The 22,500-nt window shown below is 46.0% G+C and overlaps 2 protein-coding genes across 4 annotated transcripts in view; one reads left to right on the top strand and one right to left on the bottom strand.

Annotated features, from left to right (window-relative positions):
- shmt2 (serine hydroxymethyltransferase 2 (mitochondrial)) overlaps positions 1–3,396 on the top strand; it is a 46,957-nt gene extending 43,561 nt beyond the window's left edge. For all 3 annotated transcript variants that reach the window (XM_061220111.1, XM_061220112.1, XM_061220113.1), the window contains 4 exons: positions 420–519; positions 1,303–1,458; positions 2,212–2,319; positions 3,256–3,396. In XM_061220111.1, coding sequence (XP_061076095.1) covers positions 420–519; positions 1,303–1,458; positions 2,212–2,319; positions 3,256–3,383 — 492 coding nt within the window. In that variant the 3' untranslated portion in view covers positions 3,384–3,396. The remainder of the gene's footprint in view (positions 1–419; positions 520–1,302; positions 1,459–2,211; positions 2,320–3,255) is intronic.
- A 7,466-nt stretch (positions 3,397–10,862) lies between these two features.
- LOC133110565 (cytochrome c oxidase subunit NDUFA4) overlaps positions 10,863–22,500 on the bottom strand; it is a 31,713-nt gene continuing 20,075 nt past the window's right edge. Inside the window, exons 2-4 of the mRNA XM_061220771.1 lie at positions 14,349–14,434; positions 13,376–13,436; positions 10,863–11,745 (exon numbers count right to left, since the gene is read on the bottom strand). Of these exons, the coding sequence (XP_061076755.1) occupies positions 11,689–11,745; positions 13,376–13,436; positions 14,349–14,434 (204 nt within the window). The 3' untranslated portion in view covers positions 10,863–11,688. The remainder of the gene's footprint in view (positions 11,746–13,375; positions 13,437–14,348; positions 14,435–22,500) is intronic.

Raw genomic sequence — 22,500 nt, forward strand, 5'->3', positions numbered from 1 at the left:
TTGTTTGTTTAAAAAAAAAAAAAAAAAAAAAAAATTCAAATAGGCCCTTGTCCTTATCTTTGTTGTACAGGTAGCAGTTGAAATTGTACTTCCCTCTAGGGTCTTTCAGCGCACTTATCCCTGGTTATGGGTATGCACTTTGTTGTACGTCACTCTGGATAAGAGCGTCTGCCAAATGCCATTAATGTAATGTAATTTATACGTCAGTATGCTTTACACTGAACAGGTTACTGTCTGCCAAGTGAAGGAAACACCTGTTTATCCCTACAGAAGTTGAGCTGCAGTGTCTGTGGATTGTAGGTGTGTAAGGGGTGGATTGTAGGTGTGTAAGGGGTGGATTGTAGGTGTGTAAGGGGTGGATTGTAGGTGTGTAAGGGGTGGTTCATGAGTCCTCACACCATCCCTCACGCTCACTGCAGGCTGTGACGCCCATGTTCAGGGAGTACATCGCTCAGGTGTTGCGGAACTCCAAGGCCATGGCCGACGCCCTGCTGAAAAGGGGGTACACACTGGTGTCAGGTGAGGACCAGCTCCCTGTGTGTGTGAGTGTGTGAGTGTGTGTGTGTGTGAGTGTGTGTGAGTGTGTGTGAGTGTGTGTAAGTGTGTGTGAGTGTGTGTGAGTGTGTGTGAGTGTGTGTGAGTGTGTGTGAGTGTGTGTGAGTGTGTGTGACTGTGTGTGTGTGAGTGTGTGAGTGTGTGAGTGTGTGAGTGTGTGTGAGTGTGTGAGTGTGTGAGTGTGTGAGTGTGTGAGTGTGAGAGTGGAGAGTGAGAGACTCCTTTTCTTGCCCCCATCGAGAGAGGCTAGGAAAAGATGAAAGAAAAATAAGTAAAATCATGAATTAGGCAAATGTAATGTCCCTCAAACATCATTTCAAAACCACGTCAGTTACCGACATGGCAGCTGGGGAGACCCAGGTTGTTCATTTACACGTCACGCTTTCGGACAAATACTTCAACAAAGGATGCGCACGTGTCCTCACAAGAAAGGAAAGTTGGGGACTTCGTAACTCCCTACTTCTAGCTCCAAGAAGGAACATTTAATTAGTTGTAATGAATGTCCTTAAAGACCTCGATCAATTTCCGGGTCAAGAGGCAGTAAAAGATAAAAGAGCAGAAAAATAAGCGATTGAAATGAGTTCCCAGCCTTCTGGTCCTCTTTGGCTCAGTTGCACCAGGCAAGACCAGGAGAGAGAAAAGTATTTGAATCCTAATGGTTATGTATTTGACCCAGGTCTGGTAATCTGCAGACAGGCTTGTGATTGGCTGGCGTGTGTGTGTGTGTGTGTGTGTGTGTGTGTGTAGGAGGGACAGATAACCACCTGGTCCTGGTGGACCTGCGTCCGCGGGGCATGGATGGGGCGAGAGCAGAGCGCGTTCTGGAGCTGGTGTACATCACAGCCAACAAGAACACCTGCCCTGGGGACCGCAGCGCCCTCACGCCAGGGGGCCTCCGGCTAGGTAACTCACGCTCAGTATCAGAGTTACAGCTCAGCTAGGTAACTCACACTCAGTATCAGAGTTACAGCTCAGCTAGGTAACTCACACTCAGTATCAGAGTTACAGCTCAGCTAGGTAACTCACACTCAGTATCAGAGTTACAGCTCAGCTAGGTAACTCACGCTCAGTATCAGAGTTACAGCTCAGCTAGGTAACTCACACTCAGTATCAGAGTTACAGCTCAGCTAGGTAACTCACACTCAGTATCAGAGTTACAGCTCAGCTAGGTAACTCACACTCAGTATCAGAGTTACAGCTCAGCTAGGTAACTCACGCTCACGCTCAGTATCAGAGTTACAGCTCAGCTAGGTAACTCACGCTCAGTATCAGAGTTACAGCTCAGCTAGGTAACTCACACTCAGTATCAGAGTTACAGCTCAGCTGGGTAACTCACACTCAGTATCAGAGTTACAGCTCAGCTAGGTAACTCACACTCAGTATCAGAGTTACAGCTCAGCTAGGTAACTCACACTCACGCTCAGTATCAGAGTTACAGCTCAGCTAGGTAACTCACACTCAGTATCAGAGTTACAGCTCAGCTAGGTAACTCACTCTCAGTATCAGAGTTACAGCTCCAGTTCTTCAGAACTCAGTCTCGTTACTCAAACAAACTTTGTTCTTACCAAAGTGCCAATGTCCTGGTGTTGATGTGATGTATAAACAGTTGGCCTGAATGCTCTTTCAGGGTTTTAATGAAGCACTCTCTTCCTGCAGGAGCCCCTGCCCTGACCTCCAGGCAGTTCAAGGAGGCAGACTTTGAGAAGGTGGTGGAGTTCATGGACGAAGGCATCAAGATCGCCTTGGATGTGAAGAAGAAGACTGGTAAGGAGAGGGGTGGAGCTAGAGGAGGGCCCCTGTGAAGACTGTCCCCAGGGCCCGTTGGTGTAGCGTTGGGTGGAGTTAGAGGAGGGCCCCTGTGCAGACTGTCCCAAGGGCCCGTTGGTGTAGCGTTACAGGCCTGCTTCAGCGTTTAAAGGCCTGGTCACTGCTCTCAGATCAGGGCTCATGCTCAAAGGGCCTCAGGGCAGGACTACTGATCTAGGATGGGTTTAGTCTTGGTTTGTGTAAATAATGGAGGATGTGGACTGGGAAAAACTCATCCGCAGTCTGACTGAATATTTATCAGTTCAATGCACGTTAAAAATTAATTGGGTAATTACCTCTGGTTAAAAAAATAGGCAAGTACTAAGAAACTAAAATCGAAATACTCATCTATTACCTATCAATTTAAGTGATTATTATCAATTGATTATCCATTAGTTCTCAAAGGTTTAGGTTGGTTATAGCCCGGGTAATTGTGTAATTCCAAGGAAATTGCAGAATACTTACCTTGTAAGAAGGTGTTTTCAAGAATTCTTCGGGAGTACACAACTATTTTCAGCTTTAGTGTATTTGTACTTTTTGACCAGGGGTAGTTACCAAATAATTAGATATTTCTACCACGTATTCACTTGGTAAAAACCTCAAGGACTGTAATGGGCAGAAAAACATGGCTGATTTTGTCTGGGTCTGACACATTCACACAAAAACCAGGTAAAATGAGGATAAAATGAACGATAAAGACTGTTGCTGTAGCTCAGGTGTGAGCAGTGTACCAGGAGGTCCCGGCCTGGGCCCCAGAGAGGTCGTCATGGTCCGCTGGTCCTCCAGGTTCTGCATGGGCTGCTGGCCCCAAGGGGAGAGAGAGGAGGACCCCCCCCCACCTACTCAGAGTGATGTTTTTATCCTCCCTTCCTCCCCTCCTCCCCTACCCTCCAGGAAAGCTCCAGGACTTCAAGAACTTCCTGTTGCAGGACCCCGAGACCGTGGCCAGGCTGGGGGACCTGAGGCAGCGTGTGGAGGCCTTTGCCCGGCCTTTCCCCATGCCGGGCTTCCACGACCACTGAACCCTAAACTCACACCGGGGGGGGGGGGGGGGGTTTGCCGCCGTGAACATGCACAGACTTCATTCTTGTTTCTCAGTATGAGCGAGGACAAATCACAAATTGAAATGTCTTTCACCAAAAAAAGTGTTTGAGAGAGCGGTCTGATCTGCTTGCCAGATTTCAAAGTAATTCTTCATTTTCACAGTATTAGCCCTTTGGCCAGCAGTATCCCTTGTCTATTTCAGACACTTTTTTTCTTGCAGAACATCGCGGTATGGAACATATCAAACAAGCCCCAATTACAAATCGGACAACTTATTTCAAATTTAGAAAATTAATATCTCAATTGTTCCTGGTCATGAATCTTGGGAGGCTGAAGTGAGATGAGGTACATTTTAAAGCTGCTTTAACCATCTTTGTGTTCTTCAAAGTGCCCGTTAAAGTAAGAGGTTATGTCCGTCTTTATGCCATGGAATCCGTTCAGAGTGTGACTGTCTAATAAGAGTGATAAACAGAACGGGCATTTTGTCTTTTTTATAAGCGATGAAAGATACTGGTTTATAGTTACCTGAAGTGTATTTTCCTGCTTTAGACCATAAACCTTCTAATGCCCCTGTACCAGCCATTGTGTATCTGACATATCCTTCACTGCGCACACAAACTGTCTGAGCCAATAACAAATGCACACTAAAACTGAAATAATATAAAAATACTGCAGAAAATCAACTCTCGCTTTAAGTCTATAAATGCCAGTAAAATTAGAAAACTCCTGCAGATTCCTGAGACTTTTACTAGCCAAAATGTACAGTCAGTGAATATAATTATTTTTGTAATATAGAAACTGGAAGTTTCTTTAAAAAATGACCATGAATCTGCAGGAGTTTTAGCAGTAAAGCGTTGAAGTATCTAACCAATGTTGCTGCCATGTTGAGGCAATGTTGTAATGCTGACAAAACATTCTCACAATGTTGCTGCCATGTTGAGGCAATGTTGTAATGCTGACAAAACATTCTCACAATGTTGCTGCCATGTTGAGGCAATGTTGTAATGCTGACAAAACATTCTCACAATGTTGCTGCCATGTTGAGGCAATGTTGTAATGCTGACAAAACATTCCAGTGACATTGTGAGAATATTTTGTGTTTTCTGGGTTCACTGCAGGCTCATGAGTCAAGGCTTCAAATAAATAATTGACAAAAAAGCATTTTTCTACAAGACATTCAGCTTCTGTTTACAAAATATCAGTTGAATTCAATTTACTTCCTCCTTAGTGCTAGGAATGTTTTCTCACATCTAACCTGAAAGTAATTATGCTTTTTTTTTTTTTTTTTTTTTTTTTTTTTTTTCAAGAATGACGTGTATGATAATATAGGGGCTGTGCTGTATGACAGTTGTCTCTGGTTGTATAGCTGCAGTAGTGTATGCCTGTACAATAGCATTCCTCCTTGATTGCCTTCTCATCACCACACCCCCGGTCTCTCTCACTGGACCGGACCGCTCTGTTGCACAGCCGTGACCGGCCACGGTCCATTTCAGGGTTTAACACCAGCTTCCTCTCAACCGTTATATTCGGTCCCATCGTTCATTTGATCTGATGTTTTTGATAAGGCTGTGAGTTGCTTGGTTACCATGGTTTACCAGGGTCTGATACTGGGGAGATACAACAGTTTAGAAAAATCTGAAATTACTGTATTGGTTGCAAAGAAAACCAGTGTATGCGAGCCAGACTCCCGGGAATGGAGTGGCAGTCTTGCCATTGGCTGCATGTGCGGAGTTGACCATAATATTCCTGTTTAAATCTTTCCTCTTGCCTGACAAGGAACCAATGTGTTCATATCCAACATTTGTTTTTGTTTTTTAATGGCCCTGTTAAAACTATATCTAATTTAAAAGTCTAATCTTAATAAATAGGTGCATTCATTAAAGATTGTTGTCATTGATGCGTTTTCTTGGGGGGAGGGGTTTTTGCCTGCTCAGCGAATATTTTCAAAGCCTCAGGCTCCTCCCTCGCAGCTATAAGCCAATAAGCAGTGCTGTTCAGAGTGATGCACTCAGTGATGCATCAACTCTGTGACATTCAGCAGTTAAACCTTCCAATACGTGATCACAATGTCCTTAACTGAACATTCTTATGTTGTTGTAAATCACTGCTGGTAGCTGATAACAATGGACCAACTGACCAACACCTAAGCCTTAGAGTGGCCCTTCGCTGCTTCTTTTCCCAAACAGTGAGGCCAGAATGTCTTCCTAGCTCTTGAGCTGACTGTCTGGGTTGCCCTCACCAAAAGTGGGGTTTCACTATGTTTGTACAAACTCGCTTCTGTGATGAGCCCACAGTTGGCTAGGACTTCAGCCAACGGGAAATCAAGGCGAGATTGTGTGGAGATCTCCGGAGAGCCAACCACCTCAGTACTCATCTCTTCTTGCCGTGTATGGGCTGTGCGTTAGGGAGATGTGCCGTTCTGCAGTAAGTTATGTTTCCTTTTATTTTATAAGCTATTACAGGCTCCATATCCAAGGGATTCCAGAGGCTGTGGGAAGTGCAGAGCAGAATACAGATGTCTTAATCAGCTGGAACAGCCTGCTGGGAGGAGATGCCTCAAAACCAGCACCAGCTCCGTCTCCGTCTCCCACCAATAAATGTCACTTTACCTCAATAACACACTATAGACGCTTTGTTTTGACATAGTTGTGACCTGACCAGAGGTTTATTGGCTTTCATCTTTTGTACATATTTTACATGACTAGCCCATAGACACATTCACACACACTTTCATGATCATGTTGTACCAAAAGCACAGCACCATCCTAATGCCTCTCCACCTGAATGTATAACCCCAGCCACGGCCAGGCCACCCTCCCTCCTACTGCTCCAGCCCTGCCCACCCTCCCTCCTGCTGCTCCATCCCTGCCCACCCTCCCTCCTGCTGCTCCATCCCTGCCCACCCTCCTGCTGCTCCAGCCCTGCCCGCCCACCCTCCTGCTGCTCCATCCCTGCCCACCCTCCCTCCTGCTGCTCCATCCCTGCCCGCCCACCCTCCCTCCTGCTGCTCCAGCCCTGCCCTCCCTCCTGCTGCTCCAGCCCTGCCCACCCTCCCTCCTGCTGCTCCAGCCCTGCCCGCCCACCCTCCCTCCTGCTGCTCCAGCCCTGCCCGCCCACCCTCCCTCCTGCTGCTCCAGCCCTGCCCTCCCTCCTGCTGCTCCATCCCTGCCCACCCTCCCTCCTGCTGCTCCATCCCTGCCCACCCTCCCTCCTGCTGCTCCATCCCTGCCCACCCTCCCTCCTGCTGCTCCATCCCTGCCCGCCCACCCTCCCTCCTGCTGCTCCATCCCTGCCCACCCTCCCTCCTGCTGCTCCATCCCTGCCCTCCCTCCTGCTGCTCCATCCCTGCCCTCCCTCCTGCTGCTCCATCCCTGCCCTCCCTCCTGCTGCTCCAGCCCTGCCCTCCCTCCTGCTGCTCCAGCCCTGCCCACCCTCCTGCTGCTCCAGCCCTGCCCACCCTCCTGCTGCTCCATCCCTGCCCACCCTCCCTCCTGCTGCTCCATCCCTGCCCACCCCCCCTCCTGCTGCTCCAGCCCTGCCCTCCCTCCTGCTGCTCCAGCCCTGCCCACCCTCCCTCCTGCTGCTCCAGCCCTGCCCCTGCTCCCCATGTGAGCAGCTTCTAATTGGACGGTGCGATCGGCAGTGTTTAACGAGATGAGGAATTGGTGACAGCGTCTCCAATTAACCGCCTCTCGTTTATTTAACTCACACTGGAGCTTGCGCTGGCGTGGCAATTAAACCAGGACAGGAGAGGACGTGGGGCGTGGAGCGAGGCAGCCGGGGAAAATAACGCTAATATTTAAATGCCAGCGGCTTCCTAGCACTGCAAGTCCTGTCCAATAAAGAGGCCCGTCCAGATCGTACCGGGAGTGAGGTCGGGGGACTGACGAGGCGGATGATGAAATGTTCCCAACGTCAATTAGCACCCTAACAACCGGGGCCAGAGGTGTTGGAGTTTAACTAACGCGGGAACCTGCCGCAAACCAGAGGACGCATCTGGGACTGACAAACACCTCTGATCTTAGCCAGGCTTTTTTTCTGTCTCTACCCCTCAAAATTCTTTTAGTGCTCTCTAAAAAAAATTGTCAACGTGGTGGGATGAATATTATTAATACTCCTATTCTGGTAGCAGCATGTAGTGGCTCAGGGCATCTTCTTGTGGATTTGGTTCCCAGATGGGCCACTGCTGAAAAAGACCAGCTGGTAGCTGATTGACCAGTTCAGGCCAGTTCCCAGCTAGACATGGTTTGACCAGCTACCAGCATGGTAGCTCATTGGTAGCATTATGACTAGCTTGGCCAGCTGAGATACACAAAACACACATCATTTTGCACACGTTGAATTATTATATACCAACATTCCAAGTTACTTCTCAATAAAATACCCTCACTGTTTCTGTTCATCTTTATTCTTAGACTGTAGGTCACGTTTTATAATTGTGGTCCTCCCCCCTGGTCCTGGAGAGCCACAGGGTGTGGTTTTTGTGGTTACTCGGCACTTAATTGATCAATTCAAGTTGTTAATTACACAGTTAACTCAACACACCTGGTTTCTTGGGTCTGAATTGGTTTCTGATCTTCATCCAAAAACTAAAACCAGCACACCCTGCGGCTCTCCAGGACCAGGAGTTTTAGAGCAATGGAGATCTACTCTGAAGTTCCGCTATCAGCCACACTCAGCTGTTGAGCACACAGTGGTGACGTTGCCATGTTCCTGTCTGATCAGCTGGCATTCTCAGTGGATACACTCAAGCTCTGTGTGCTGGACTGACCTGGAAGATGAAAGGAGGCATCTTATCTGATCTTATCTGATCTTATCACTTCTGGAACTCACTCGTTCCGCCCGGGGCTAATCAGCAGCCACGGATCTCCAGGAACCGTGGCTTTCCTGTGTTTTCCAGGAGAGTTGTGTGTTTATTCAGTAGTGCTCACGGGCCATCTCCTGCTATCTCTCCTTATCTCTCCCATTAAAATTAATCCTCTAAAAATAGCCTCTCCAGGCCGGTGTGGGAGGCTGAAGTGCTCTCTCTGTCTTTCCACGAACAGAGCCGCGCGGTTTCCCACCCGCCCCCTACCTGGGAGACAGGTGTGTTCACCCTCCCTTTACCTGGGAGACAGGTGTGTTCACCCTCCCTTTACCTGGGAGACAGGTGTGTTCACCCTCCCTTTACCTGGGAGACAGGTGTGTTCACCTGCCCCCTACCAGGGAGACAGGTGTGTTCACCCGCCCCCTACCTGGGAGACAGGTGTGAAGACGGTCTGGCCAATCGGTAGCACTAAGTATCCAGTTAATTACCCGGGAGTAAAGAAAACCAGGACTGGATTTGAATTTGAGGACCAGACACAGGAATTCTGGGCATTCATAAAGCATTTTTGAGTACTGATCTAGAGTCAGAATTTCCCTTTCCATGGCCTAACCTTTTCCACTTTGAGCTAACATGTGAAGCTGATTCTAGATCAGCACTCCACAAGTATCTGATTTAGGATCAGCTTTGCCTTTCAGCTCATAATGCATAAGTGTAGGATAATTCCATGCATAGCTCTTTTCTCACACTCAAAGTGCTTTTTACAGTACTGAGAGATAAACTTTTCTCAACCACCACTTATGTGTAGCACCCATCTGGGTGATGCATGGCAGCCATTTTAAAGCAGAACACACACACACCACACAATTTTTTTTTTCTCAATTAAACTGGGGGATGATTGCATGTTAAGAAAGCCAGGTTGGGAATTAAACCAGGACACCAGGTAACTTTGCGATAAGTGTCATGGGGTCTTTAAGCGCTTGGTTGCGTGACTGGCATGTAGTAGACCCAGATTCGCCTCGCAGATCAGAAGAGGAGAGGTCCGTTCCCGCTGACCTTTCATTCCCTCTTGTCTCACTGCCAAGAGCAGCCACCAGTCAGCACTGCTCTGTCCCAGAGCTCACAGAGAAGGGCCAAGTCGCACGTACAGACCAGACCTGGGTCAAATACTTTTCTACGTTTTACTGAGCTATCTGGTGTATTGGAACCTATGAAATACTCTCAAAAAGAGTAAACCCCACCTTCTCGTCCTCTTGGGTGGCTCAATTACACCAGGCAAGATCAATTGAGCACAGAAAAGTATTTGTGTCAGACCTGGGAAATACAAATACACAATTGGAACAGGATCTCAAAGGACTGTTTTCAATATCTTTTGGAATCCATGCCACGAAGAATTGAGGCTGTTTTAAGAGCAAAGGGAGGCCCTACCCAGTATTAGTATAGTGTTCCTAATGAAGTGGTCAGTGACTGTCCATGCACAAATATTCAAACATGTACACAGAAACACATGCACAAATGCATGCAGTTACACACATAGACATGCATGCACACACAAATACAAACACAGCCACATGAATATATATACGTATGCATGCACACACAGACACTCTATATATATATATGGAAAACAAACTAAACTTGCGTCAACTTATAACTCAAACCGCAGCAACTTTCTCCTTTAAGGATGTGGGAATTGCATCCGTAAATTTTGGGGTGTGCGCAGATTGCCTGCGGTCTCTGGATGAATAGTCATAATAAGAATAAGCAATGGGGGAAATACAATCACGACGGCCCCGCGAAGCCTCGCGCTGGATAATGGCTGTCCCCGTGTGTGTCTGGGCTGCTGATTACGCCTGGTGCGAAGCCTCGGCCGGCATGATTACCTGTCAGCGTGCGCCGGGCCCCTGACACAAGCATCGCGGCAAGACAGACTATTGCTACCGGCTGGAAGAACCGCGGAGAAAAAGCGCCAGTGACTGTTTGTGCTCGACGTATTTTGTGTTGTTTAGCGCCCCTGCCGGCTTCTTGCCTCGAGGGGGTCCGGTCGCTTTGGTGATGCAGGAGCTCGGACCGCTAGAAATATGTTTTTATTACCGGGTGGCAATAGCCTTCCATCATGACGCGGGTGCAGGCGAGAGAGAAGACAGATTGGGTGCGGATTGCAGGCATTAGCTGAAGTGCACGGACACGGTCTCTCCAACCTCTCCCCGTAATTCGAGAGGAGTGTAGCGGCGGGGACGAACACTGGGTGGACGTTTAAAAAGGGTACACAACCTGACTCCGGCTTTATGGAAAATATGATTCTGTTCTACAAGTCAAGCCGAGCGCTCATCAATTCACACTTCCCTCTTGCGCGAGCCGAATCGATTGTCCCGAGCGTGGACTCGCAGTATTTATAGATCAATGGTGTGTTTATGGAATATTTATGTAAGCCTGCCGATCCGTGACAACATTATAGAATGGCTGCAGCCTTGCAATATTTCGTTTGCCTATATTGCCACGGCATTAAACAACCCTTTTAACCATTTTTATATCCCAACATTGGTTAGGCCTATAACTTTTATATTAAAACACAGCTAAGACTCTTCTTAATGTATACATGGTATTTTACACTTGGGTACAATGCTAGACAATAATTACAAATCCAGTGTGATTCCAGTGTGGTTTACATCCACTCAGTTTTAATGTACAGTCACAGGCTACAGCTGGACATTTTTACTGAACTAATCAGGTTAGAGTATCTTGCTCAAGCAGCACCCCAGATAAAAGTGTCTAAAATGCCCTTAAATAAAATACAAACACAAGAAAATTGTTTGATTACAAATCAAAAATTGTAGAGTGCAGAGTCAAATCAAGAATTTATTTTCTTTATGGAGCTTATTGGAGTCTTTACATTTCGAAATGTTTTTCAAATCTATAAATAATTTTTGCACATCAAGTCTGACCAGGGACCGACTGCAGTACCTAACACCCTGTTGAAAACTTCCCAGTTAGGCTACTACCAACTATTTTACCCCCACTGCCACCCCTTCTAGCAGTAGGACGAGAGTGACAAACTGTTTACTTTAACTTTGGTAGCACTTTACTTGAGCCCTTGTCATAAGGCTGACATAACACTGTCATACACATTACATAACAGCCGTCACAAGATGGCATAGAAGATTATGTCAAATGATATAAAACTCTTACTTTTATCAGTAGCCTAAATGTTATGACATATGTTACTGTCATAAAACTGTCATAGCCTTTAATCCGTAAATTTTATGCCATTTATGCAATCCTTTTACAGCGGTTATGTTATGTCTATGCCAGTGTTATGTTAGTCTTATGGTGAAGGGTTCAAGTAGTGTTCCATTAACTTTAATATATACCCATCCTTAATATAAGCAACTATATATATCATGCAGACATTCAGGAAGCGGGGGCTGGGGTGCCATGGCAACAGGGTGACGAGCCAAGCCGGGTGCCCTCGAAGACCTTCAGAAGTCGGGGCCCTCCTTCTTCAGGTTGTTGTAGTCAATGTTGACGGCCACCAACTGGGAAGAGGAGAATTCATTTAAATATGTTTTGCCTAAATTAAGATCATCAATGCGTCTTTAGGAAAGGAAACGCAAACACTGTCTGCTCTCCCAGAATCATTTAGCATTAACCACAGTTCATGGACCGTTAATTTATTTTCGCAGTTTTTTTCTGTTGGAAACGCGCTCGGGAATGCACTTTGCATATGTCACGTTCTCTCGACTGAGACATAAACGCGTTTTTCTTTCTAATCTGATTATATTCCTCCCGGAAAGTTTTCCCTTTTTCCGATCGGTCATCTGTCGCCCTTATCCTGTTCTCCTACATATTTTCTTCATTAATATTATTCTTTGCGCCACGGCGGAATTTCGATGCATGTTTCTGAGAAATTAAACATGTGAACCTTTGTGTCTGAACCTTTCATCAGTTGCGACTTTCATTACACAAGCAGGAAAAATCCGCTGAAAATTCCTCTGAAACGCCAGCCACAGCCTTATGAATTTGTCATTTTATTTTTGTTGATATTTTTAATATTGGTGCTGGGGTGATGGTCTTATTCGGCTTTCTAACAAACATTAAGAAAAGAATGGCAAGAGCTTCCCTCGCTCTGTGTGAAACGCAGCTGAAATAAGCAGGTTAAATATGCGGCGTTTTACATCGAGCGAGGCTACGCCATTTGTTTAAATGTCATAAATGAAAGCGGGCTATGCTTGCAATAATACACATGACCTTGGCGATCATATAGAATGACTGAGAATGTGTCTTTTTGTATGCATGTATGTGCACGTGCTTGTTGTGTGTGTGTGTGTGTGGGCATACGTGTGCACGTGTGTGTGTCCATATACAGTATGTGTGTGCGTGTATGAGTGTGAGTGAGTGTGTGCGTGTGTGAGTGTGTGTGTGAGTGTGAGTGTGTGTATGAGTGTGAGTGTGTGTGTGTGTGTGAGTGTGTGTGTGTGAGTGTGTGCGTGGGTGAGTGTGTGTGCGTGTATGAGTGTGAGTGTGTGTCTATGAGTGTGAGTGTGTCCGTGCATGCGTGCGCATGTGTGTGTGTGTCCATATACAGTATGGGAGAATTTGTGTGTGTGTAGTGTATGCTTGTGTGTGTGCCTGTGTGTGTTGGTATTGCATGCTTGTGTGTGTGTGTGCATGTGTGTGTTAGTATTGTATGCTTGTGTGTGTGTGTGTGTGTGTGTGTGTGCATGTGTGTGGGTATTGTATGCTTGTGTGTGTGTGGGTATTATATGCTTGTGTGTGTGTGCGTGCATGTGTGTGTGTGTTTGGGTATTGTATGCTTGTGTGTGTGTGTGTGGGTATTGTATGCTTGTATGTGTGTGTATGCATGTGTGTGTTGGTATTGTATGCTTGTGTGTGTGTGCGTGTATGTGTGTGTGTGTGTGTGTGTGCGTGTATGTGTGTGTGTGTGTGTGTGTGTGTGTATGTATGTGTGTGTGTGGATGTGTGTGTGGGTGTGTATGTGTGTGTGTGTGTGTGTGTGTGTGTGTGTATGTGTGTGTGTGGATGTGTGTGTGGGTGTGTATGTGTGTGTATGTGTGTGTGTGTGTGTGGATGTGTGTGTGGGTGTGTATGTGTGTGTGTGTGTGTGTGTGTATGTGTGTGTGTGGATGTGTGTGTGGGTATTCTCACCTTGTGCTGGTAGGTGGGGCTGAGCTTGTTCCAGGGTTCTGGATTGTTCTTTCTGTCCCAGCTGGGGTCACGCCGGGTCGAGCAGAGAGAGACAGAGGTGATAATGAGCTGAACTACAGTAACTGGCTGCCCTCCATACTCATTAGACAAGCCTGCTTTAGACACAGGATACTGTTATGGCTAAATCACTACAATACCCACGCTGCCCCACTGCGCACACAAAGCATAGTCTGTATCTGTGCACTGAGCCTGGGAAGGACTGTAGCTGCTGGTCAGAACGATGTCACAGCGGCTCTCTACAGTCACCCCAGCACCACTGCAGACTTCACACTGCTGAGATTTATATTCATATCAAACATACAGTGATGATCACCTCCACAACACAATTTCATTGAAATATGTTGTACACAAAAACATTATGTGACAAAACCTTGATGATAAACATTACAAATAGCATGTGATAGCCCATAATAGAACAATGTAATACTATATTCAAACACAATCCTGAAAATGTGACAAGTCTACCCCAAAACACAATCTTTCATTGCTCAGAATTTAATTTTTCATATTTACATAAACAGAACCAGAGATTATGAACAAAACTAACGATCTGGGGGAGCGTCCCGATTGCTCTTGAAAATTTCACAGGAGCAATGGCGTCAACAGCACCTATTCACTAAAAACCTTTCAAGTGATTTGGCTTACAAGTAACAAGCTCAGCTTACAAGTAACATGCTCCCTTCATAATATTAAGGGTCCTGGAACAGTGTTTTACATTTTTACTGTCTTCTAAAACTTCATATTTCTTTCAAATGTGAGGAGCACTTGATCCTGGTCCCATATGCACAGTGCACTGGCCTTCCTGTGGATTGTATAGCACTCCATCCTTTCTCTCTGTGATGCTCCTGAATCACTGTAAGGGTGTGAGTCACTGCACATGTCACATGACTGTGTCTGCCTGCACAAGCCACACCTGACATGGGGCCCCCGGGCCAGGCGGATCAGGTAGAGTGTGGCACCAGCAATCCCCAAACCCGTGAAGAAGAACTGTGGGATGAGCTGAGAGAGAGGGAGAGAGGGATAGAGGGGTGGGAGATAGGGAGACAGAAGGAGAGAGAGAGGGGGGAGAGAGAGGGAGAAAGTGGTGTGGGAGAGAGGGAGTGGGAGATAGAGAACATTTTCAACTATTTTAATTACAGTTAATAACTACATGCTTTCAGTAAATTAAATTTTCCTTATATTTGAAATTGGTGTATTTGTGTAATGCTTTGCCGATATTTACTGTATGCATTTCATGCCAATAAAGCATATTGAATTAATATTGAGAGACAGAGAGAGAGAGAGAGAGAGTGCTTGTCTTGAAATGAGTTAGGACAGTTGTGGGTTTCCTGAGCTCCTGGACCTGGTTGGTGTTGGTTTAGATTCAGGGTTCAGGTGAGAATCAAACTGCCTCAAGTCTTTCATGAAGAAACACTGATTAGTGTCTCTCAACTCAGTTCTCTGTTTAACATTTCAACACTCTTAGTGTATCTAAATGGTAAATGGTTGGAATTTATATAGCGCCTTTATCCAAAGCGCTGTACAATTGATGCTTCTCATTCACCCATTCATACACACACTCACACACCAACGGCGATTGGCTGCCATGCAAGGCACCGACCAGCTCGTCAGAAGCATTTGGGGGGTAGGTGTCTTGCTCAGGGACACTTCGACACAGCCCGGGTGGGGGATCGGCACCGGCAACCCTCCAACTGCCAGACGACTGCTCTTACTGCCTGAGCCAATGAGACGACTGCTCTTACTGCCTGAGCCAATGAGACGACTGCTCTTACTGCCTGAGCCAATGGGACGACTGCTCTTACTGCCTGAGCCATGTCGCCCTGATGTGAACACACAGGAGGGAGTCTGCAGGCTCTCACACACACACTACACACTACACACACACACACACTACACACTCACACACACACACATACACACACTACACACTCACACACACACACTCTCACACACACACTACACACTCACACACACACACACACACGCTCTCACACACACACTACACACGCACACACACACGCTCTCACACACACACTACACACGCACACACACACGCACACACACACTACACACGCACACACACACGCTTTCACACACACACTACACACGCACACACACACGCTCTCACACACACACTACACACTCACACCACTCACACACACACACAGGCACACACACATACACTCACTCACACATACACACACACACACACGCTCTCACACACACACTACACACGCACACACACACGCTCTCACACACACACTACACACGCACACACACACGCACACACACACTACACACGCACACACACACGCTTTCACACACACACTACACACGCACACACACACGCTCTCACACACACACTACACACTCACACCACTCACACACACACACAGGCACACACACATACACTCACACACACTCACACACACTCACACACTCACACACACACACACACTCACACACACTCACACACACACACACACACACACACACACACACACACACACACTCACACACACACTCACACACACTCACACACACACACACACACAGCGGAGCGTTAGTTGACAGTCCTCTCGCCGTGGCGGTGCTGTTGAATATGTATGAGACACTCTTCCTGTCAGAGCGGGCCGAGTGGGCAAGGACACGGCAGAGAGAGAGATTTGGGTACAGAGCGGCCACCCTGTCCCCCTCCCCGTCCGTCAGCCGGAGTGACAGGACCAGCAGAGGCACAGGGGGCAGGGGCAGGGGTCAGCACACAGACAGGCGTTCGGATAGGACAACACGCTGAAGATGAACTGTGCGGTTTCAGCTCACTCAACCGAGGGTGGAGTCTGAGCGAGAAAAGACACAAAGCTGAGATGAACACTCTGTGTGCTGGCTGCTGGGCTTCCCTCACTCTCCCTCTCTCCCTATAATGTGGAGCTCCACCATAAAAAGCAGCTCAATCCTGGATGAGCTCCCACTGTTATGAACCAAAGTCCAACCATGTCACTGTACTATTCCCCCAGCTGAACGTAAGTCAAACTCACAGGCATGCAACAGCCGCTCCGATCCATTTCAGATTGAGAAAGATTCATTCCTTTTACTACTCAGCATATGATATGTAGAATTAATTCCAGTTCACACATTTTAGCCTGTGAGAGCGTTCAAATGTGCATCCATTTGTTTCTGTGTTCTCATCATCACTGCCCTGCTTCATGTTCTATCTCTGTCCAGCTTCATGTTCTATCTCTGTCCTGCTTCATGTTCTATCTCTGTCCTGCTTCATGTTCTATCTCTGTCCTGCTTCATGTTCTATCTCTGTCCTGCTTCATGTTCTATCTCTGTCCAGCTTCATGTTCTATCTCTGCCCTGCTTCATGTTCTATCTCTGTCCTGCTTCATGTTCTATCTCTGTCCAGCTTCATGTTCTATCTCTGTCCTGCTTCATGTTCTATCTCTGTCCTGCTTCATGTTCTATCTCTGTCCTGCTTCATGTTCTATCTCTGTCCTGCTTCATGTTCTATCTCTGCCCTGCTTCATGTTCTATCTCTGTCCTGCTTCATGTTCTATCTCTGTCCTGCTTCACGTTCTATCTCTGCCCTGCTTCATGTTCTATCTCTGTCCTGCTTCATGTTCTATCTCTGTCTAGCAACATTCAGGCGTCGCTCCAGTATTTCCAAGAAATTAAACCTCTCATTCAACTTTGTTTAAAATCAATACATGAATGAAATCTGAAAAGTTAGAAATGTTGCTCATTAGATTATCTGTGAGTATTGAGTGGACAACATTCTTACATTAGTGGCATTTGGCAGACGCTCTTATCCAGAGCGACGTACAGTTGATTAGACTATGCAGGAGACAATCCTCCCCTGGAGCAATGCAGGGTTAAGGGCCTTGCTCAAGGGCCCAATGGCTGTGCAGATCTTATTGTGGCTATACCAGGATTAGAACCACTGACCTTGCGTGTCCCAGTCATTTACCTTAACCACTACGCTACAGGGTCATTTACCTTAACCACTACGCTACAGGGTCCTTTACCTTAACCACTACACTACAGGGTCCTTTACCTTAACCACTACGCTACAGGGTCATTTACCTTAACCACTACGCTACAGGGTCCTTTACCTTAACCACTACACTACAGGGTCCTTTACCTTAACCACTACGCTACAGGGTCATGTACCTTAACCACTACGCTACAGGGTCATGTACCTTAACCACTACGCTACAGGGTCCTTTACCTTCACCACTACGCTACAGGGTCATTTACCTTAACCACTACGCTACAGGGTCATGTACCTTAACCACTACGCTACAGGGTCCTTTATACCTTAACCACTACGCTACAGGGTCCTTTACCTTAACCACTACGCTACAGGGTCCTTTACCTTAACCACTACGCTACAGGGTCCTTTACCTTAACCACTACGCTACAGGGTCATGTACCTTAACCACTACTCTACAGGGTCCTTTACCTTAACCACTACACTACAGGGTCCTTTACCTTAACCACTACGCTACAGGGTCCTTTACCTTAACCACTACGCTACAGGGTCCTTTACCTTAACCACTACACTACAGGGTCCTTTACCTTAACCACTACACTACAGGGTCCTTTACCTTAACCACTACGCTACAGGGTCATGTACCTTAACCACTACGCTACAGGGTCCTTTACCTTAACCACTATGCTACAGGCTGCGTAACAGGGGTCAGGCTGGGTTGGGCTTATTCTAAGAATTCTAAGAATAGTAATGCCAAGTTACTTGTTACAAAACCGGTGTCCTTACACAAACCTATAACTCAGTAATAGGTATAAGTGTTGAAAGAGGGATGCCATTCTCTAAGTGGTTAAATGGATTTGAGGGTAAAATAGTGAAATATAGTGTAATAATGTCCGATTTTAGCCTCAGGATAAGTTTGAGGATGAGCCGAGATGCAGCCTGTACAGGACATGGATCCAGAAGCTGACAAACTTCCTTAAACTTCATCCCATTTTGTTTTACATTATGGCTGAAACAAAATGTCATGACTCACAACTGCTGCTCAGGCAAAGCAGAAGAGTCCACTGGGATTCTGCACTGCAAAAAACAAAAAGTCAGTCTTAACGAGTATCTTAGTCTTATATTTAGACTTAAAATCATATTCCTATTACTTTTTTGCTAAGTGAGAGAAAAAAACAGCCAATGAGGTGATCAAGTTTGAGGTGATCCACGATTTGCCAATGGGGTAAGAAAATGTTTAATTGGCAAGCAAACAGTAACTTAAAACAAGCTAACAATTTCTACTTGGGAGAAATAAAATAAAGATCTTACAGTAAGTCTTATTACAAGACTAAAAACGCTTGTTAAGACAGAGTTTTTGCAGTGAGACTCAATTATCCCACATCTGTAGTCCAGACGGGAGGGCTTTATAAAGGCCAGGCAGGGCAGGCACAGCCCCCGAGTGAGACCAGTGTGTCAGATCAGGGCAGCTGGGGTCAGATGCGCTCCTGTAATCAGATGAGATCCATCAGAGTCCGTCAGAAACGCCGGCGTGAGTAACAGGGCCTCCTCTCCTGGGGTTTCCAGCTTCCGTCCACACCGAGAGAAAGGAGAACTGATTATCCCGCCGGCCAGGGGGCTGATCACACCTGTGCTGAGGCTTCAGCCGCTTTGGTGGAGGTCGGCCTATCTGACCTCTGACCTCTCTCCTCTGAAGCTCTAGGGGATGTATACTCACTGAGCACTTTATTAGGTATTTATTAGACTTATTTTTTAAACTTCTACTGCTGTAACCTATCCACTTAGAGTTACAATGGGTTGTGTGTTCAGAGATGCTCTTCTGCATACCACTGTTGTAATGTGTGGTTATTTACATTACTGTCACCTTTCTGTCAGCTTTGACCAGTCTGGCCCTTCTCCTCTGACATCTCTCATTAACAAGGCATTTCTGTCTGCAGAACTGCTGCTCACTATTTTTTTTGTTGCAAACTCTAGAGACTAGTGTGTGTGTGAAAATCCCAGGAGATCAGCAATCCCTGAGATACTCAAACCACCCTGTCTGCCATCAGCAATCATTCCATGGTCAAAGTCACTGAGATCAAATGATTTTAAATGTGAACATTAGCTGAAGCTCCTGACCCTCCTGAGTGGGGCTCTCAGGGACGTGTACAGGCATGGCTACAAACACTGCAGCTGTATAGTGCTTAAGCAACGGGGCTTTGACATCCTGATGTTGCAGGTTTTACTCTCCAATGAGGCACTATAGTCGTTCCCTTACATATCCAGTTATATAATATAATAACAGTGGCCTTGGGGACCTGGGGCTCATTTCATGCGAACTGGGATGTGCAAGATGCTACAGATCTCTGGCTGCACATAGAGATCACAGCTGCAAGCCGTGAACGCAGGAGGCAAGCGCGATCATGTGGGCAATCAAAAAATAGGCATTCATTCTCATTTGCCCACCTCATTTTGAGGATGGATTAGCCCCATAGTCTTGGATGAAATGTAATTCTGACTGAGGCCAGTAGCTCCATAGGACACTGCACAATTGGCGGTTTTGTTGTCCAGTCAGTTGGTGATGGGCTGGCATTGTATCGCTTGCTAGCGACCCCTGCCCTGCTGGTCAACTGGGTGCCAGTGGAGAGCATGACAAAGATGAACAGTCCTCCTCTGACTCCATTCTATGCGAGTGTAGTTTGGAGTTTGCAGTGTGAAAAGAAGCAAGCTGGCAACACCATACATTATGGGGAACCATGGATGTCTACACTCTCCAGAATCTGCCTGAACCAGGCTTCCAGACAACTGGTCCGTCCAAATTCAGACATACTCAGCCAAGTGTTGGGCACCAAATTTATGAGAATGTAAAAATGTTTATGCTAATTTTATTTTGTATGTTGGTCAGGGTCCTGGACATCTTTCAACTGAACATTTAACCAACCTTTAGATGTAATCATATGTAAGAAGGGTTTTTGTTTACAGTACTGGTAAAAATGGATGTTTCTTAGAGAACGTAATCTGTAGGGATTCTACAGGTATGGAAAGAGTCTGAATTGGGTATTTGAACAGCGTGCTGGGGGAGAGTAGGGAAAGGGGCCCTCTTTGGCTTCAGAATACAGAACGGACCTGAGAGAAGAGCAAACAGTGAACACAGCAAACACACAACAGGCCTTCAGACCCGCTCCACACAAAATGGAGGATGCATCCAACATTCCACTCCATGAAAGGATTCAGAGAGCCTTCACACCAAGGTTATTACAGTTTTTAATTTTGCTTTTATTTCTAATTTAGGTTTAGCCTATTTTAGTTCTTCCAGCAGTGGAACAGTTATAAACTTTTCTTTTTGCTCCTTCCTGTCACACACACACATTCTTAGGGGTCGCTTACAAAGTACAATGCTGCTTCTCCACCCCATTTTTCCAAATAAGATGTTACAAGTTGCCGTCTCGTTTAAATATAATATCCAACGCTCTCTGGAGCCACAATGGTGAGGTCTGTCAGCTAATTAGCTACCGCACGTTAACTGCACTGCACTGACGAACTGATTACCGCTGTTACCACAGTGATGAATTTTTGCTGCCCAGCTATTGTTGTCCGCCTTTTATTAGAGACTCTCAGCCTAATGGAATTCTTACGGGATGTTCAGTAATGAGTCCAAGTTAAATATGTAGAAATATATATAGGCACTGTTCGTGTTATGTTGCATAATGATGAACTGGAGGTAGAGATATGCTGGAATGGCGATGATTAATTTAGTTAGAGTTCACTTACTGCCCAACTCTGCTCCTGCAGATCTACCATCCAGTAGGTATTCATTTCAGCCCTGATTTTGCATAGCTAATTCTACTAATTATCGGTTCAATGAGATCTCTAGTTCTTGCATGGCATGTGCCTCATTTGTAGATCTCCAGGAGCAGGGTTAGGCAGCCCTGCTCTAGCTGTTGAATGAGGTGTGCTCTATTAGGAATGGAGTGAAATCCTACCGGACAATAGATCTCCAGGAACAGGGTTGGGCAACCCTGCTCTAGTTGATGAATGTGGTGAGCTCTATTCGGGTTGGATGAAAACCTACAGGATGGCAGATCTGTAGGAACAGGGTTGGGCAGCCCTGCTCTAACCTGTACTTGTCTATAAACACTTAAGAGTGCATTTTTTGTTATTTAAATATCTTGGTACATACTGGTTTATGAACACATCTATCTTAACAAGTGCTCCAGGACCTATATAATATTTAATTAAAAAAATAATAAATTAAGACCCCCCCAAATAAAATAATAAATATTTAGATGCCGTGCATTTTTAAATATGGCGGGTGGCCTTCATTTATTGATAAATATGAAAAATTCAACAGGTCCTGGAGCATCTGTTAAGATAGACGTCATCGTGAACACCAGTACGTACCGATATATTTAAATAACAAAACAGTTAAGCTTTCAAGACTTCCAATTTCATTTAAAAATTAAACTTTTGAATGCAATTCACTTATGAGTATCTGCTTATATAAGTATGCATATCATATAGCCAAATAAAATATTAAATGTTTATAGGCGTCTAAATTGCCCGTAGGTATGAGTGTGTGTGTGAATGGTGTGTGTGTGTGTATGTGTGTGAGTGAATGGTGTGTGTGTGTATGTGAGTGTGTGAGTGAATGGTGTGTGTGTGTGTGTGTGTGTGTGTGTGTGTGTGTGCGTGAGTGAATGGTGTGTGTGTGTGAGTGTGTGAGTGAATGGTGCGTGTGTGTGTGAGTGTGTGAGTGAATGGTGTGTGTGTGTGTGTGTGATGTGAGAGTGTGTGAGTGAATGGTGTGTGTGCGTGTGTGTGTGTGTGTGAGTGTGTGAGTGAATAGTGTGTGTGTGAGTGAATGGTGTGTGTGTGTGTATGTGTGTACGTGTGTGTGTGTGTGTGTGTGTGAGTGAATAGTGTGTGTGTGAGTGTGTGAGTGAATGGTGTGTGTGTGTATGTGCGTGAGTGAGTGTGTGTGTGAGTGAATGGTGTGTGTGTGTGTGTGTGTGTGAGGGAATGGTGTGTGTGTGTGTGTGTCTGTGTGTGAGTGAATGGTGTGTGTGTGAGTGTGTGAGTGAATGGTGTGTGTGTG

Source organism: Conger conger, chromosome 14 (genome assembly GCF_963514075.1).
Source record: "Conger conger chromosome 14, fConCon1.1, whole genome shotgun sequence".
NCBI lineage: Eukaryota > Metazoa > Chordata > Actinopteri > Anguilliformes > Congridae > Conger > Conger conger.